This window comes from Pelophylax lessonae (assembly GCF_965119305.1).
Source record: "Pelophylax lessonae genome assembly, chromosome: 5".
Taxonomy (NCBI): Eukaryota; Metazoa; Chordata; class Amphibia; order Anura; family Ranidae; genus Pelophylax; species Pelophylax lessonae.
Genome location: NC_138772.1, coordinates 87,781,788 through 87,800,440, shown reverse-complemented (window position 1 = coordinate 87,800,440; position 18,653 = coordinate 87,781,788). Strand labels below are relative to the sequence as shown.

Genomic DNA, 18,653 nt, shown 5'->3' with positions numbered 1-18,653 from the left:
TTATATAGCTGAAGTTTGCATGGTAACAGGGGTGTGAGAAACTGTATCAACTTTAAATAATATTAATGAAATCTGCAGAACTGCGCTGACAGAAGCAATCTGCTCAGCGCTGCTGCAAGATTTCTATTTTCTATAGCCAGATTTAATCCTATAAGTCACAGATCTATATCTTACCTCTAGAGAACTTCCTAATCACGTAAGTGTTTCATTTTTCCATTTGGTGTTGGTGTCTATGTGGATTTTTCTACAAGATGTGTGGTCTTCTAATTAGCTGTGAATCATGGACCTGGGGTGGAGCGGAAGGCAGGGGACCTATCATCACATTTAATGTACTTGTTAAAGAGAAATATCAAAACACCATTTACTTTGCTGAGGGCCCAATCACACTACTCTGGTTAAAGCAGAACTCCTGATGTAAAGCACAATTAAAAAATAAATGCTCTATTTGCTTGAAAAAATTAAAAAAGCAGGGTTTGCAGCAATACTCACCACTTTCCAGGTATTGTCCTGCTTTGTACCATGCTGCTGCTGCTGCTCGTCCAGGTTTAATGATGTCCTAGTTCAAATCCCTTTCTTTGGGCACAGGCTGTCAAGTATATACCCCTAGGGGTACATAATTACATCAGTATAGGCTTTAATAAATGTTTACTTTTGGAAAGCATATACACTATATTACCAAAAGTATTGGGACGCCTGCCTTTACATGCACATGAACTATAATGGCATCCCAGTCTTCGTCCGTAGGGTTCAATATTGAGTTGGCTAGAACAGCTTTAACTCTTATAGAAAGGCTGTCCTCAAGGTTTAGGTGTGTGTCTATGGGAATGTTTGACCATTCTTCCAGAATTTGTGAGGTTAGGCACTAATGTGGACGTAAAGGCCTAGCTCACAGTCTCTGCTCTAATTCATCCCAAAGGCATTCTGTCGGGCTGATGTCAGGACTCCTTGCAGACCAGCCAAGTTCCTCCACCTCAAACTCGCTAATCCATGTCTTTATGGTCCTTGCTTTGTGCACTGGTCCAAATCCTTTGGTGGAGGGGGGATTATGGTGTGGGGTTGTTTTTCAGGGGTTGGGCTTGGCCCCTTAGTTCCAGTGAAGGAAACACTTAAGGCGTCAGCATACCAAGACATTTTGGGCAATTTCATGCTCCCAATTTGAGGGAAAAGTTTGGGGATGGCTCCTTCCTGTTCCAGAGACAATGAGGGAAAGCCACTCAGGTGTATGTTCCAAACCTGGTGCAGGTCAGATCCGTCATCCAAGAGTAGAAGAAATCCAAGTTTGAGACCGCACTCAGGGTGTTATGATGAAATCAAAAGGTTTCTTTATTCCTCATAAATAAAGTAGACAGACAGTGTACAAACAGACGTGTCGGGTTGACGCGTTTCACGACGCTGTAGGTCGCTTACTCATAACCACACACCTTCCTGTTCCAACATGACTGCTCACCAGTGCACAAAGCAAGGTCCATAAAGACATGGATGAGTGAGTTTGGGGTGGAGGAACTTGACTGGCCTGCACAGAATCCTGACCTCAACCCCAAAGAACACCTTTAAAATGAATTAGAGCACAGACTGCAAGCCAGGCCTTCTTGTCCAACAAGCAAACAAGCAAATTTGCTTCTGGGAAAATGGTCAAACATTCCCATAGACACACTCCTAAACCTTGTAGACAGCCTTCCCAGAAGAGTTGAAGCTGTTATAGCTGCAAAGGGTGGGCCAACTCAATATTGAACCCTACGGACTAAGACCAGGATGCAATTAAAGTTCATGTGCGTGTAAAGGCAGGCGTCCCAATACTTTTGGTAATATAGTGTATACAGGTATGGGACACACCTATCACTAGCTTTTGGGGGCTTTAGCTGCAGCATGTTCATAGGTATAGATCAGAAAGTTTACCAGAAAACTGCCTATGCAGATAAGGGGCATCTCTAGATAAAAACAAGCTGTGCAGCCTTGACCAAAGTTGAAAAATACCCTTGCTATATGTGTAGGCCATTTATGTACTTTATGAAGCCTGACTGAAAAACTCCTAGGATGCTGCTAAGAGACACCTAGTTTTTTTTGTTCACCTTCATCATCACAGAAGTGAGCTCTTTCTCTGATTCAAACCCCCTGACATGCACATTCTCTCTCCTGATGCAGTAGCTCAGAGCTCAGCATTTGAGAGCCCGCTCCTGTGATGGTGAAGGTGAACAAGTAACAGCAAGGCTTCTCTTAGCAACATCCTTAGCAACATCCTAGGAGGTTTTCCCTCAGGTTCAATGAGGTGTGTAAATGGCCTACACCCTTAGCAAGGGCATTATTCAACTTTGTTCGAAGCCGCACAGTTTGCTTATGGAGCAGACACTCCCAAAACAATGCATTTTTTGACAAAAATAAATGAAAAGGTATTTGTTTTTCTACATTTCCTTGCAGCCGTACTCTGCTATAAGCAATCAAACCCCTGCATTCTATGTCAGGCCATGGCAGTACATGTTCTTCCACAGGAAAATTAAAGCCACAGGCTGCCCAAGCCTGTTGAAAATTACGAGGAGGACGATTGTGCCCAGACGCCTGGTGTTTTCATTTGAATAAAAATCCTTTTCCTTAGATCGGCAGCATATTATTTCACGCCCGCAGCTGTGGGTCTATTGCTGCAGCAGTCTTCAGCAGGCAAGCTTGATTAAAGTTTCTCACCTCTCCGTGGAGCCGGAACACATCACCGGTTTGTCACTCACACGTCCCGGAGTGGGAAACAAGTAGCCACTGTTGTACCAGCAAATTCAATCCCACAAATGGAACACGAGTAATGTCTTGTAACACAATAAGACCCTAAATAAGAAACACACATCAACATGCCTGTATGTATATATACTGTAGATATTGCTATATACTGTATATACACTTATGTGTATAGTGTGAATGTTAAACTTTATCAAAATGTTTAACAGAAACCTATACTAGAGTACTAGAGTAATATTTAGGTTCCCCTTGCTACCTTTCTGTCTGAAAATCTTAGTTGCCTGACTTTCATGCTGATCCAGTGGCTTCAATACTTTCTAAGTCAGTAGGCCAGAACAAATCAGTTCAACATCACTATGACTTTGTAGTCTGCAGGCTTGTTCCTGGTCACTAATTCAGAGTACATGGGCACCAGATACAGCTAAGCAAGAGCAATGGCAGCCTCCATATTTGTGTCAGCCCAATAAATAATATTTTTTTAGGGAGACTGATATTAAACCAATGTTTCTCAAACCTTTTCATGTCAATGCAGCCATTGAAGTAGTTGTACACCCTCACATATACTCTGTGAAGTGAATAGCCTCAGATGATACTCAGATTATACACAGAGATGAAACAAACCCTCCTACATACATTTTACATGTATTGTATATCTGCTATCTTCCCCTTTCTACACACTTTTTGAAAAGTTCGGATTGTGTTAGAAATCTTTCCTTCTCTTTTCAGCAGTACATAGGGGTGGGTGTGGAGTCTGGACTTATACTGTGTGTGAGCTGATTGGAGGACAAGAGACACACCCCGTCCACATAGGCAGAAGAATGAAGGAACATGCAGAGATGTATTCTAAATAGACAAGCTCAGTGCTTATCTCCCTCTAAGCTCCTTCCCCGACACAAATTTTTAGCTACTGTTATCTCATGTGTTGAACTTGTCAGAAGGGATTAAGGCTGATAACAGGGGAATGGAGCACCAGAGGGAAACGACACTTGCAGCTTTGGAGAGAAATAAGTAAACACTACAGATAGATGTGCTTAGTTCAAATTTCACGAATGGGGTTTACAACCACTTAAAAGTATGCACAGTCTTGAGACACCCTATTTTAAAATGTAAAAAAATGAAACTAAAATGTTAACGCAGTAACACCCACACAGGTAGGATGCCCAACCTTAGAGGTGAGGCTCCTGTCTAAATTGGCCTTGGTATATGTATGTATTAATGTGAATTAGGAACCTTAGATTGTAAGCTTCTTGAGGGCAGGGTCTGATATAAATGTTCAATATATATGTAAAGTGCTGCGTAAGTTGACGGCGCTATATAAGTACCCGTAATAAATAAAATAAATAAATGTACACTAAAGAGCATACTCCAGAAAGAATGCTGGTCTAGCTTTAGTCTGAGTAAACCCCATGGCAAAGAGTCCAAAGACAGGATCTCTAGTGCAGATACTGCATTGGTAGCATCCCTGAAAAAGGTAACAAGATTCTGCACATCATCCGTTTCAGTCTTAACTGAAATACAACTTTTGAGCAGATTAGCCCTTTATGATCCTATTTGCTCTGTCTTCTCTTATTGCTAGAGGATGCATCTGGCCAGCAGCTTTTGGTGTTTTTCTCTAAGCTTGTGTCACACTACACTCACCTGCTATTCTCCTTAAGAGTGTTTGCCAATGCTAATTGAAATGCATCGGTCATTGAACATGGGTGCTTGGCTTCAACAATAGACAGAAGTCAATAGGAAGAAGTCTTACAGGCCTTTATCAAGTGTTATGTTCTAGTCCCTTTGTACACTGACAGGCTGGCTTTCCTTAGAACCTAGCACTACTGGAACCATAAGTGCAGCATTAGTTCATACCGCTGTACTTAATTATATCGAAAAGTGATTTACAATTCGAATGGAACCCATGTATTTGTTTTATCCCCTTCTCCCACATTTGTTTTTTTTCAGTATGGGGAACTGTTGTAGATTTTGCTGGGGAAATCAGGTATTTAAGCCCAACCCCACAGAAAATTGGTTCACAATAACAACTGCAGTGGCCATAGAGTGTTCAGTTTCTAGTTAGTCTGCAGGACTTAGCAGGGCCAGGACTAGGACCTCCATTGGGCTTCTTTAATGCACCCAGCGGTCTTTGCACATATGTATCACTTCCTGATACATGGAAATTTCTAACTGCATCTTGCCTCAAGTTTAATAACATCATCGCCACCTTCAATTATAATAAAATGCATCTTGGATTGCCAAGGATGTACTGTTGCCTTCAGCATTAGCATCATTGCAGCTTGTTTTAATGCTGAACCAGTGATATTCAATCCTTGAACAGGGCTAAGGCTACGACCTCCGCTGGGCTTTTTTTAAGCCACCCCAATGGCCTTTGTACACACATATCATTGCCTGATACTCAAAGGGCTCCTGAGTCCCAACATCTTGGGTCCAGCGTAATGATATCTTCACCACCTTCATTGGTATTAGCATGCATCGTGGATTGCCAAAGGCATGCTGCTGCTCTCAGAATTAGAGTAATTGCAGCTTGTTTTGATGCTGAACAAATGCCAATCAATCCTTGAGCTACGACCTCCACTGGGCTTCTTTAAGCCACCCAGCAACCTTAGCAAACATATATCACTTCCTGATACATGAAGGCTCCCAACTGCATCTTGGTTTTAATGTAATAACATTACTACCACTGTCAGTGGCATTATCATGCATTGTGGATTGCCAGGGGTGTGCTGCTGCTTTCAGTCTTAGCGTCATTGCATCTAGTTATGATGCAGAACCAGTGTCAATCAATCCACTATTAAACCATGATATCACTGAGCTATGAATACAAATAAACAATTTTACCACACAAAACAGCCGCCTGTATTGGGTGGTCACCCGTGGTTCGATATTGAGTAGTTTACAATTATTTCTGCTTTCTTCTAAAAATCTTTAGTGCCCATCAAGTTGCTTTTGTGTATAAAATGATAAGATCCAAACACAAAAGAACAGCTTAAGAGTATGGTTTGATATGAAGATAATCATCACATTTTTTTCCCTCAGCGCCTCCGGCTCTCCTGCCTTTAAGGAACGTGTGAGTGATACTGAGAGTGAAAAGTAATTTAGAAGAGTGTGCATACAGTTTCAGAACTATTGCCTTGGCAAGTCATCAATGCTTAAGTCAATAAAATAAACACACTTTTGAATGAAGGCACAGAAAGCACTGTCTTCCAATAGATGTTAATGCCACTGCAAATTAAACACTCTATTAATCTCTTTTATCTCAACTTCTTCTGCTTCCTGTCTAACTTCACTGTCATTGCGACTTACAGCTGGAAAAGTAATGTGTATATAGAAATGATGGAATGGAGCCTGTTAGAGAACAGACCAATCCAAGAGGGAGCAGAGTATAAAAAGAACTATAAACAACTTAATAAAACAATATTTCACCAGTAAGGAGCTTGTAAGGCAATTACAAAGCAATCTCCAAAAGATTTATCTGCATTGTATATAAAATGAAGCAATCTATTGCAGGCAATTATTTCCTTCTTTTGTGATTTCCATTTATATGTAAAAGTTTTTAATATATGTATTTGTATTGGTCTCATATCTTTGCCTTTAGAATTTATGATACTTATCATCCTTTAATATTCTGTGACATTTTCAAGTGGGTAATACAAATATGGTAAATACCTTATAGTGAACATATGTTTGCCTATGGAAGGCAAAGTAACAGGTTCACTTTTATTTAGCCCTCCCCAGTTGCACCTACTTGCCTTCTTTCACTCCTTTATGGTTCTATTCACCTGCCAAGAGCTGCATTAGAGCCACTGCACCCATAGCTATGGACAACGCCTATTGGTCATCTTTTGTCACATGCTCCTCAATACTTGGAAGCACCAGTTATCTGCTCCTCAATACTTGGAAGCACCAGTTATCTGCTCCTCAATTTTTGGAAGCACCAGTTATCTGCTCCTCAATACTTGGAAGCACCAGTTATCTGCTCCTCAATACTTGGAAGCACCAGTTATCTGCTCCTCAATACTTGGAAGCACCAGTTATCTGCTCCTCAATTTTTGGAAGCACCAGTTATCTGCTCCTCAATACTTGGAAACACCAGTTATCTGCTCCTCAATACTTGGAAGCACCAGTTATCTGCTCCTCAATACTTGAAAGCACCAGTTATCTGCTCCTCAATTTTTGGAAGCACCAGTTAGTTTCTTTGGCCGCTGGCGCTGAACCATGTAGGGAGGGAGTGATATGCTGGAGGGGAGATGTTAGCAAACCTATTGTATCCCTGAATAGGAAATATGCAGGTTTGCATCAATGAGATCCTGTCATCTTATTTAAAAAAGGGTGTGTGGAAAATAAGTATTTTAATGCTGACCTGTCCCACTGCTCACTGCACTATTCTAAGCTGTATTTAAGAGATGGCACTGGGTAAAGAATTCTCTGTGTCTCACACTTTCAGGAATGTTAGATACCTGGTCCTCTTCTCCGTTCTATGGTTCCTCCCACTGACCCCTACAGGACACAGTGATGACATAAGGATTGGCAGAGGGAACCACAGTGCTCAGCAGGGGACCAGGAATCTGACATACTGAAAACAGTGCCAGATGCTGAAAATACTTCAGGCAGCAGAATTTCTTGGATTCAGTGGGGAATGGTGACATGGGACAGGTAAGGATTAAAATACTTTTTCCCCATACATCTTTTTTTGTTTTTATTTAGTTGATGATAGGGTTGCATTAAAGTAGACCTTTACCAATTATAAGGTAATTTTATTTAGGATATAATACTATTTCCTGCAGAAAAAATTGTTCTCCTGACTTCCTACTGTGGCCATACATGTGACCAATTGAAGGGATTGGTCATGTGATCTCTGCCAATGGAGAAAATGGTGTTCAGACTGAGACAATCTGCTACTCTGCCTAAGTTGGGATCTTCTGCTTTGGCAGAGACCCAATGCCCTTTGTTGTAAGTGTGATAGTTGAGCAATAAGTTTGGCATGGGTTTTGCCATATACTGTAGCTGTTACCTTTACTGAACCAAGGGCATAACTGTTCCCAGAGCATACCATGTGACTAGTGTTACTAAATAGCAGTAAGGCCAGGATGCAAAATGATGTAGCAATGCAGGAATAGCATTTTGCAAACAACTATGGATAGAATGAATAATTGTAGTTTGAAAGCCTGAAAATAGATTGCTAAGAAATAAGTTTGATGGCAGGAGTAGTTATGGCAACACTTAATACTGTATGCATTGTAATGATACTATTTCCAAAAGTACAAGTAATCATATTCAATTTGTGGATAATGTTGCTGTTGATACTTTAACCTTTTGTTTCAAACAGACCATGAGTGGAATGTACTTAGCACAAGAAGCTAATTGATTTGTTCCTAAGGCGCTGTTTGGTTGTAATACATTTTTATATTAAAATGTATAAAACCTGAAGGCTGTCGGACAGAGAGGACAGTAATTTCAGTAACAAAGAAGTAGGAATAAGAGATGTTTTCTTTTAAATCTTTTAACCCTCCTGGGCAGTCATTGGACACTAACACATGCAATAATTGTCTGTTGTGTGACTTGAGGAATCAAATAAGTTAGTTGGGTTATTGATGACACACATGATGTTACTCAATCTGATCTGTATTGATAACGTAGTTTTTGCATTAGTTGTTCTTTTCTTCTGGCACCTGCCACACACATCCTCTTGATTTTTTATTTAATCAGTTTTTAAAATAATTGTATTAAAATAAAAAAGAAATTACAACCAATAAGTATACAATAAATCTTTAATAAAAATAATATGAAGGTTGCAATTGTAGACCTTTTAAAACTACTATAGACTGTCTTCCAGAGTTATCCAGCTGGTTCCTTATTGTCTGTCCGTATACAACTTGTGCAGTTATGTATGTAAATTAGTGTGCTGTGTAGTTAGAGATCACCCACTCTGGATCTGAACACCTAGGACTAAGAGTAAGGCAATGGTATTCCTTACTTTTCAAGCCAGAACTAGAGTGAGTAAACTGTCTCTATCAGCTTTACCTTGCCTTGTGTGACATCTGATCTTGGTAGCATGATACTAAAGTTGGAAAAATTCTCAGTACATTGACTTGACAAAAGTTGTTGGAAAGTACTTTAGAATTTAGTTTGCATTTAGTCCCGGTTCACACTTGTGCGATGCGGGAAGGCTGCAAATTCGCAGCCTGTTCCCGCATCGCAAACGCACGTCTGGCAGTTCACACTGCCAAATGCGATACGCAGGGGGTGTCAATTAAATGTTAACGACACCCCCAGTTTGATCACATATCGCAGTGCGATCTGACAGTTCGCACAGGATCGGATCGCACAAGTGTGAACCACTGTGCGATCCGATCCTGATGCGGCTGGACAAAAAGGGTCCTGTGCGTCTTTTGTGCGGGGACAGTGCGGATTTCAGCCATACAAAGTGTATGGCTGAATTCGCATCAGCACATCCAATCGCATGTAATGAAGGAGCAGTGCGCTCCGAATTACATGCTATCGCCGCACTCGCAAGAGTGTGAACCGGCCCTTAACATTCGATTTTGGAAAGAATAGACTTTCTCGCACAAGAACTACATACACTTGAAAAAAATTTCCTATCCTGCTCCTTTAAATTTTTCTATCACTGCACTCAAAAACAAACCCCCTAATGATTAGAAAATCAAATGAACAGTCTTAAAATGAAAATATTTTGAATAAAACTCTACTGGTGTATGGACAGCTTAAGGTTACCTAGTTGACTATGGTAAGCCCTGGTTCACACTAGAACGCAACGTGGGAAACTGACGGTTCGTGCGCGTATCCCACACTGCGTTCAGAACGCAATGTCCTTGCGATCTGTAGCGGGTTTCAGCGCAATGTTATTGACACCCTAAATGCAGGTTGCAAATGCCCCAGACTGCATGGTACAAAACTACCCTGCTGCCTGGGTGCAGTGCCTTTCCAAAAGAAGTGCGTATTACTTTGGTGAGATATGGTGCAATTAAAGCCCATTCAAAATGAATAGGCTCAAATTGCACCTCATTGAATAGCATGTGAATTGCACAGGAATACAATGTGCATTCTTTCCAATTCTTAGACAATTTATATTTGACGTTTGGGCTAAGAGGTGGGTGAAAAAAGATGCATGAGCACTTTTTTGGCAATTTGGTAAAGGTAGCTAGAAGAAGCTCAATACGGTTATGCATTCTGCTCATAGACATGAATAACGAGGAGCCCAAGTTGGTGCAAATGCTAAAGTGATGTGTAACATTGTCCAATCTTATACTAAAGTGGCATCTGAGTTTCTATTGAACATAGAACTTATTATTCAGGCCAAGAACATTTGGCAGACATGGGGCAAAAACTGTTTGCCTGAGGCAGTACCTAAGTGATTCAGTGCATGTGGATTTCTGAGCCGGTATAGAATTTTGTATTGAAGTTTTGCACCTTTTATGGATCGTATTTGTAGACTAATGCAATCTCACCTATACTGCCTTACAGAAAATATGTTTAAAAGGAATATAATAACCTCATATTATCCAATACCATAATATTCATTCGAAATGATCCTGTAGGTTATTTTTCAGTCCAATCAGCAGACTGGGCACCTGTACAGCTAGCAACACATTCCCTAAAGCAGCACCTAATCTGCTTAGTGAAGAATGAATTCCTAAACAGAGCATTAGTGTGTTATGGGTGATTATTTTTGCAGCTATTATAGAGCTCAGTGTTTAGGCCAGGCAGCAAACATGGCTTACACGTGACCAAGATTAGATTCCCTGAGACACTGCTTAGGCTACCTACTTGGAAGCGAATCCCTTAGTGAAACAGTTCTAGACTTTCAATGAACCTAATAAGATTGGTTACGGGCATAAATACTGACTACATCAACCTGTCTTTTGCATTGCTTAATCTGCAGACAGACCGTCATGCAAATAGATTCTCCATTTGTACATCTATATTGATCTGTAATGAATTCATGTCTGTAGTTTTGTTTTTTCCCTGACTTGACAATATACAGGTTTTCTCCACAGAGGCCCTTGATAGACAGGAAAGAGATAGGTCGTATAAATATATGCATATAATTAGCTACCGAGAGATAAGCCAAGTATAATTACTTCCTCTCATCCACTGTTGACTAGACATTTGGGCAGCGGTTGTTAATTATAAGCGTTAATAATAGATTCGCGAGGATGATTTGCCACAGTTCATAGATTTAATAGGTCTAACAAAATTAGGAAATATTTTGTTGCTAGTAAATATGTAATAATAGATCCATTAGAGAAATTCAGCCTAAGCGCTCCTTTTTGACAGTAGGAAACTTATGCTATTATAAGTGATAATTACAGGCTTGCTGGATGTATTAAAATATAGTGAAAGAAATTGATGTTTCTCTTATATGTAAGCGTGATTAATACTTTCTGCCTTATCCCGTGTTCTGACGATCAATATTGCATTAGCTTGTCTAGGAATCCCTGTGCGAACAAATTCAATACTTCTTTGTATTGTGTTGGCCCATCAGTTTCTGAATGTACAGTGTTCACAGAGACAGAAAGCAAAGATCTGAGATGTCCAGGGGGCAAAATACAGACAATCTAAATGTAGACGTCCCGAATAAGTCCTTTAGAATTATAAGACAGAGTCATGGACAGACTCTTCAATCACAGCTTCCAGATGAACAATGTCCTTCTTGTTCCATTTTCAATGCTCGACTTGTTTATATGTCAAAGAAGGCACCTGAGTTCAATGGCTGCCCTTTATTGTTTAAGTGGTTTACAGCTCATTTTTATGGTGGCACCAGAATGTTTTTCTTCCAGTGGAAAATAAATACTTTCCGTTGAAGAAATTGCAGTCTAGCTTTTGGAAGTTTAGTTCTTCTTAAAAATTGAGGAGACATTAAAGAAGGTGATGGATGTGGGAAGGAGTAGAGTCTGCAAAAAGGTCTTCCCTAGTAACTAAACCATGCTTTAACTCCAGGTCACATGACTAAGGCCTAGCAGGAGATTATATGGCCCGCAGCAGCTCTAGAAGATTTTTGTTTTAGAATGTTCATTCAATTTTTTAATAGTTGGTGGGGTCAAAACCATGTTTGTAATTGACCACATCAGTGCTGTATTTTGGCCTAGGCCAACAAGGCCCAGGCCTAGGGCGGCACTTTGCAGGGGGCAGCAAAAAAGCTGCCCCCCCCCTTCCACCTGAGACTCTATTGGCCTCTCTCTCCCTCACCCTTCTCTCTCTTCCACCCCCTGTCAACCCCCCCCCTCTCCTGAGATCTCAGGGGTTCATCATGCTGGGACTTGTAGTCCTTCAATTTTGGAGGGAGTCACATCTGTTAAAAAAGGAGTGGGGCAAATTTACATAGAAGGGGGGGCGCTCAATTTTAATCTTGCCTAGGGCAGCATAAAACCTAAATACACCACTGTACCACATTGATGAGAAAATTAAAAGGAGCAAGAAATACATTTTTCTCTTGAATAAATTATTTTCTAACAGTGATTGTGATTTTTGTTTGGTAAAGTCCATTCCTTCCAAAGTCAATCTTTAAAAGCAAACAAAATTTTGTAGAGGTTTAGAATGACTTTTGCCAAGTCAATAAATGTATTCGGAATGCTCAAACAAATATTTGTTTGGATCTACTAGAGCAGTTATGGTGACCTTGGCACCCCAGATGTTTTGGAACTACATTTCCCATGATGCTTAACTACACTGCAGAGTGCATGAGCATCATGGGAAATGTAGTTCCAAAACATCTGGGGTGCCAAGGTTCGCCATCACTGTTCTAGAGTATGGCCAGATTTTGCTGAAGAGTAGGCTGAAGATGCTGCCCCAATGAATGACCTACATAACTCAGTTATTTCTCCTAATGTGTCCTTCCTACTGTTCAAAGCAGACCTAAATGTTTATTTTAATGTAGTGTAAAAAAAAAAAAAATGGAAAAAAAGTTGAGTTCCTGCCTGTAGTGGTGTGACACCTGGGTCAAGACACAAGTTTGCCTGTGGATAGGCAATTTCTGCATTGCTGTGTACTAGTAAAACAACCTGTTACTGAGCTGTTCATAGCTGAATGATGAACAGAGAGAGCTTGTAGCAGGTTTTTCATCATTGTAGACGTTCTGCAATACATCTGCAGCCAGTCAATTCTAGTTAGAATCCTTCAAGCTATGCCCCGTACACACGTACCGATCGTCGGCCGAACGAGCGGCCGTCTTTTGTCCCCGGGCTGTCCTGTCCGCTGAAAAGTGCAAAAGACTGCACACGAATTTTGTCCGCCGACTGCAGAAGTGATGTCATGTGATGGTTAACTTTCACTGTGTTTTTTCTTCTCTGAGCATGCCCAGTCTTGCAAATCTGCTGATTGACGGCCGAATTCTGTACTGACTGGCGAACAATTGGCCGTTCTGGTGTTGGCCAACAAAAATTTTAATGCTTGCACGACAGATTCTGTTCGGCCGAAAATGCGCTGTCGGCTGTCGGAAGCATCATACTAACAAGCCTACAATCGGCCGATCGGTCGTCGGCCGAATATTTACGGCCGACAATCGGTACGCGTGTTAAGAAAGCAAAAGGTTTGCTGGTTACAGTTTTTTTTTGCATCAGTTTTTCAAATGGAAATATAGGTAGACGTATGACAGTTAGCCAGATAGATAGATTTATATGAGTGTCTGTTTAGAGCCTAACTCTGTGTTTAATGTCCCTTTAACCACTTAAGGACTGTAAGGTTTTACCCTCTTAATGACCAGGCCATTTTTTTGCGATACGGCACTGCGTTATTTTACTGACAATTGTGCGGTCCTGCACCGCTGTACCCAAATAAAATTGATGTCCTTTTTTCCCACAAATAGAGCTTTCTTTTGGTGGTATTTGATCACCTCTGGGGTTTTTGTTTTTTGTGCTATAAACAAAAAAGAGAATGACAATTCTGGAAAAAAAAAATATATATATATATATATATATATATATATATATATATTTATTTTGCTTTCTGCTATAAAATATTCCCAATAAAAAAAAAAAAAAAATCTAATTTTTTCATCAGTTTAGGCCACATATTTTTGGTAAAAACAATCCCAATAAGTGTAAATTAATTGGTTTGCGCAAAAGTTATTGTGTCTACAAACTAGGGGAAAGATTTATATCATTTTTATTTATTTATTTATTTTACTAGTAATGGCGGCGATCAGCTATTTTTAGCGGGACTGCGACATTGCGGTGGACAGATCGGACACCTAACTGACACTTTTGGGGCGACCAGTGACTTTACTACGGTAATCAGTGCCAAAAATATGCGCTGTTACTGTACTTGCACTGGCAGGGAGGGGGTTTAACACCAGGGGTGATCAAAGGGTTAAATGTGTGCCTAGGGGATGATTTATAACTGCGTGGGGGATTTACTCACTGGATGAACACAGAGACCTGTGTTCCTAAATAGGAGGAACACAGGATCACTGTGTTCATCAATGGCACAACAGCGGTCTGCCTTGTTTACATTGGCAGACACCCATTCTGTCTCCATGGGGAGCGATCGTGGGTGCCTGGTGGACACCCCATCTGCCGCACCCGCTGATTGGCTCCACCCCTCGCCAATTGGTGCGTGCACGCGCCCCCACTATCTGCTACAGGAAGCGAAGTACAGGTACGCCGTTTCACATAACAGAGCCTACCTGTCGTAGTAAAACTACAGCGGCTGGTCGGCAGATGGCTAAATAGTTTGCTTGGGCCAAGCAGATTGAAATAAGAGTTTAAATATGTATGTTGAGGCAGGAAGCGCAAAGACCCTGTTAGATGGTCTGTGAATATTTGACTGCAGGAAAGTATATGCAACTCAGGTTTTTCTAAGCTATTTTTAATGATCACCTAGCATTTCCATCTTTACTAAAATGCTTTTTTTTTCCTTTTTTTTTTTTTACAGTGGGGCCTTATATTGGACGTTACTGTGGACAGAACACACCAGGACGTATTCGTTCCTCAACTGGAATCCTAACGATGATTTTTCACACGGACAATGCTATAGCCAAAGAAGGATTTTCAGCAAACTACACTGTGTTACAGAGCAATGCCGAGGAAGGTTGGTAACTATGGAGATTGTTATGTATTCTCATACCCCTCCAGTAACATAAAACATTCAGAAACTTCTAAATAAATTAAATCTTCTCCAGAATAGAATATTGTTTCTTTATAACAAGATGTCATTTTTTTCTTTTTCAATTAAACACATATTTTTACAAACTGGAGGACAGACTTGTGTGTAGAACTTGTTTATAGTGATCAATCACATAGCTTGTTTAATTTTCACAGAGAAATAAATATGAAAGCTGATTGGTTGGTATGGGTCTCTGCTCCACTTTTGTGGATATGCCTCTGTTTTTAAGGGTTGTCACCTCTTACTGGCTTGCTTAACAGTATATCAAGCTTCTTTTTTGTTTTGTCACTGCCCAGAATATAATATAATATAATATAATATAATAAAATATAATATAATATAATATAATATAATATAAAGACGAAACAGAAAAATCAATTAGTCAGCTAACTAGGTTGCATTTACCAGGTTGTATCTTGGTGTTTTGAACTGCAGGCAGGATGGTACAGAACCAATTAAAATACTGACATTTGCTTACCTTTTTTGTTTTTGTCTTGGCTGCCATCTAGACATGTAAGAAAGCCCAGGATTAGAACCAAAAAAAAAGGAGAGGAGTCATAGGGATCTCAGCAGCTCTAGAAAAGTGTAGCCATTTTGTTTTCTCTCTGCAAGTTATTTGGTGTTCTTCCCACACAGTCAATTTCCATCCATAGCATTGTCATTTCATATACATCTTGAAAGATTATTTAAATAATTTTTTCAAGATAAGGTTTGAAGAGATAGTAGAGTTGGAGACCTGGTAAATTTAAATCCGGAATATGCACAGGTTGCGTACCATAGCCAAGCCCCTATGGGCCATACCCAACTTTCTTACCTCTTTCCTGCCAATGGAAAAAGTAATTAGGCATCACATTGCTGTTCTTTTCGTATGCATGTCACAGAGGTACAACCCACAGGACTGCTATATTTAAATGAGATTGCTGAAGATCTATACAAGTGGTGGTCTTTGGATACAGCTATTGAACAAGTACATACTCTATTTAGTCTTGAGCTTATTTTTGTTTTCTTTCCACCTACTAAAGTAATAGGCACTGCTACTGGGAATACCATTCATTTCAGACAAAAGGCAGTCCTCCTTAAAATAGGCATTTGAATTGTAAAGTATTTGCACCATATAAATCCTGTAAAATATAAATTTTCCGAGTCACAAATGTTTTTGGTCCTTAGGAATGCTTAGTGAAGAACAACTGGAAAAGATTATGCACCCATTTGCAGTTCCGTTCCATTGTCAGGAAAGAGCAATGTTCTGACCTTCTCGTGGTAGGCTGGGTTAGAATCCATAATAGGTATAATACCAAGCCAGTTAAACTTCAAAGCATTCACATGTGACCCCAATTACCTAGACAACAACATCATATATTATTTAAAGCCAGTGGCAGGAAGAGGGTGTCATGCCTGACAGTCCTAAAATCCACAAAAAAGATAATACTTGTCATGAAGATCTATTTAAATAACAGGTGACATATGTATATAATTTTAAACCATATGTCAAGGCAAAAAAAAATGCCACAAAATAAACATATACAGTCTATCTCTTCAACGCATGCACAGTTTCCCATGTTTTATCCATTTGAAGACCCAGCAGGTACAGAACAATACCTGTTGACCTGCCAGACTTGCACTCACCTCTTAAACTCTGTTGCGGACTGACAACACACAACATTTGTGGCCTTAGTGTTGTCAGCCCCACTCATTGTCTCTGACTAAACTACTCAACCACTCCTCTCTGAGATCTCTACTATATAAATGCTAATTATTTTTTTGTCCGAGATAAAAACTAAGAGGGCTCTTTGAGATGACATAGAAAATGTGCAGGGGACACAGGACAGCTATGATTTTTTTTTTTTTTTTTGCTCATATATATTACAAACGTATACAACAAAAAGCTCCCAATGGTAGATTAGACAGAGTGAAAGGGAGCAAATAAGAGAAGTTCATTGTTCATTGATTTATATATATTATAAGTGAAAAATGTTCTATCACAAATATTGTGAAAAACAAGGGCATTAGTGTAGGCATAGCAGGCCATTCATCTGTTGTAGGTTCTAGTTTAAAATCAAGATGCTAGTTTTTTGCTTTTTTTTTTTTTTCATTTAGATTTTGAATGTAGAGAACCTCTTGGAATGGAATCTGGGGAGATCACATCAGATCAAATCACTGTATCCTCACAGTATAGCACCAACTGGTCTGCAGAAAGATCTCGATTGAACTATGTTGAGAATGGTTGGACACCTGGTGAAGACAATGTTAAAGAGTGGATACAGGTATGTAGCAACTACAACAATGGCCAAATATAAAGGCCAAATATAAAGTGTGAACTTATTTATTTAATTGAAGACATATATACATTTTGCAACCTCTTTCTGCATTAAAGGATTAGTCCACCCATAATTGATGAAATCTTCAAGGTCAGTGTTTCTCCAAGTCCAAGTACTAATATGCCAGGCTGCAAGGTAGTCAGGTGCTGGCCCCAAAAGAGCACGTCCTCACTCAATAAATCCACCACGAGTACACAGCAGAGACACAAACTGATAATATTGCCCTGCAAGTCTTTACTTGGCTAAAAGCCGGCTTCCCAAAGAGAAGCATGGCCGAGAAGTCGTGATGGTTTGGGAAACTGGCTTTTGGCCAAATAAAGACTTACTGGGTGACATTATCAGTGTGTGGCTCTGCTGTGTACTCGTGCTATTTGTGAGTGAGCACCCAACACTGATGTTTCAGATTTTGGTAGTTTATTATTTCTTTTGGATACTCTATTGAGGAAATATCTGTGCTTAACTTTCTGCATTTGCATACCTGCTGTTGGCATTATGAGGAGTTTCCACTCAGCCTGCCTGATAAATTATTCTTACTTTATAAGATGGAGAATGTATCAGGAAGAATTGAATTGCCTAAACGACCAGGTGGACAGGAACAGGATAGAGCAACATGACAGGAACTCTGTTGGAGTAGCCAAGACATATAAGAAGCCAGGGACTAACCTAGCCACTCAGAAATAACGTATAACTGAAATATTACTATTTATTGGACTGAGCCCTTAAAGAGGATCTTCAACCGGGAAAGAAAAAAATTAAAGTCAGTAGCTACAAATACTGTAGCTGCTGACTTTTAATAAAAGAACACTTACCTGTCCAGGGATCCAGTGCTGACCTTACCCAGGCCAGTTCTTCGCCGGTCTTTTTACTTTGGGAAGCTGGCTTTGACTCCTTGAGGCTTCATAGCTAGCCTACAACTGTGCTGTGCTGTGTGAATGGTCCCGCAGTTTTCTGGGACCTGGGACATGTCTTAGAAGGTTGCCGGCAAAGAGAGGGGGGCAAATTTCTGCTCAGATTGCCTATGTAGTCTGAGCAGGAGTGGGAGCGGGTACCTATAAAAACTAGGCACCTGCTACCCCCCAAAAAAATGTGTGTGCCAAATGTGGTAGAAGAGGGGAGAGAAGGGCATAAAGCCAAAATTCCCCTTTAGAGTGAAGTTCCGCTTTAAATGTAGATGAGGAAATTACTAAATATATTTAACCAACACATTAAAACTGAGATGGCCATCCATGCTTTTTAGCCATGCAGATTTATAAAAAAAATAACTGCCTGTCCCTGGGTTCCCCGGGACCCATTTAATAGATCTATGGCATTAATTAAACAAGTTGTAAGAGCACATCATCACAACGTAGGAAAGCATTCCCTGGTTCACTCCTGATCTTCACAGACTATACTCAGCTTAGGCTGAAATTAATTGGAGGTGCTGTGGTTTTGGCCTATTCTCATCTTTGAATTAAAACAATGCATGGGAATGTGCAGAGTGTGGTGTGTTTCATT

At 40.1% G+C, this 18,653-nt stretch overlaps 1 protein-coding gene across 1 annotated transcript in view; it reads left to right on the top strand.

Annotated features, from left to right (window-relative positions):
* The window catches only part of NRP1 (neuropilin 1), a 241,014-nt gene that overhangs the window by 101,717 nt on the left and 120,644 nt on the right, over positions 1-18,653 (top strand). The window contains exons 5-6 of the mRNA XM_082258742.1: positions 14,611-14,766; positions 16,939-17,105. Coding sequence (XP_082114868.1) covers positions 14,611-14,766; positions 16,939-17,105 — 323 coding nt within the window. The remainder of the gene's footprint in view (positions 1-14,610; positions 14,767-16,938; positions 17,106-18,653) is intronic.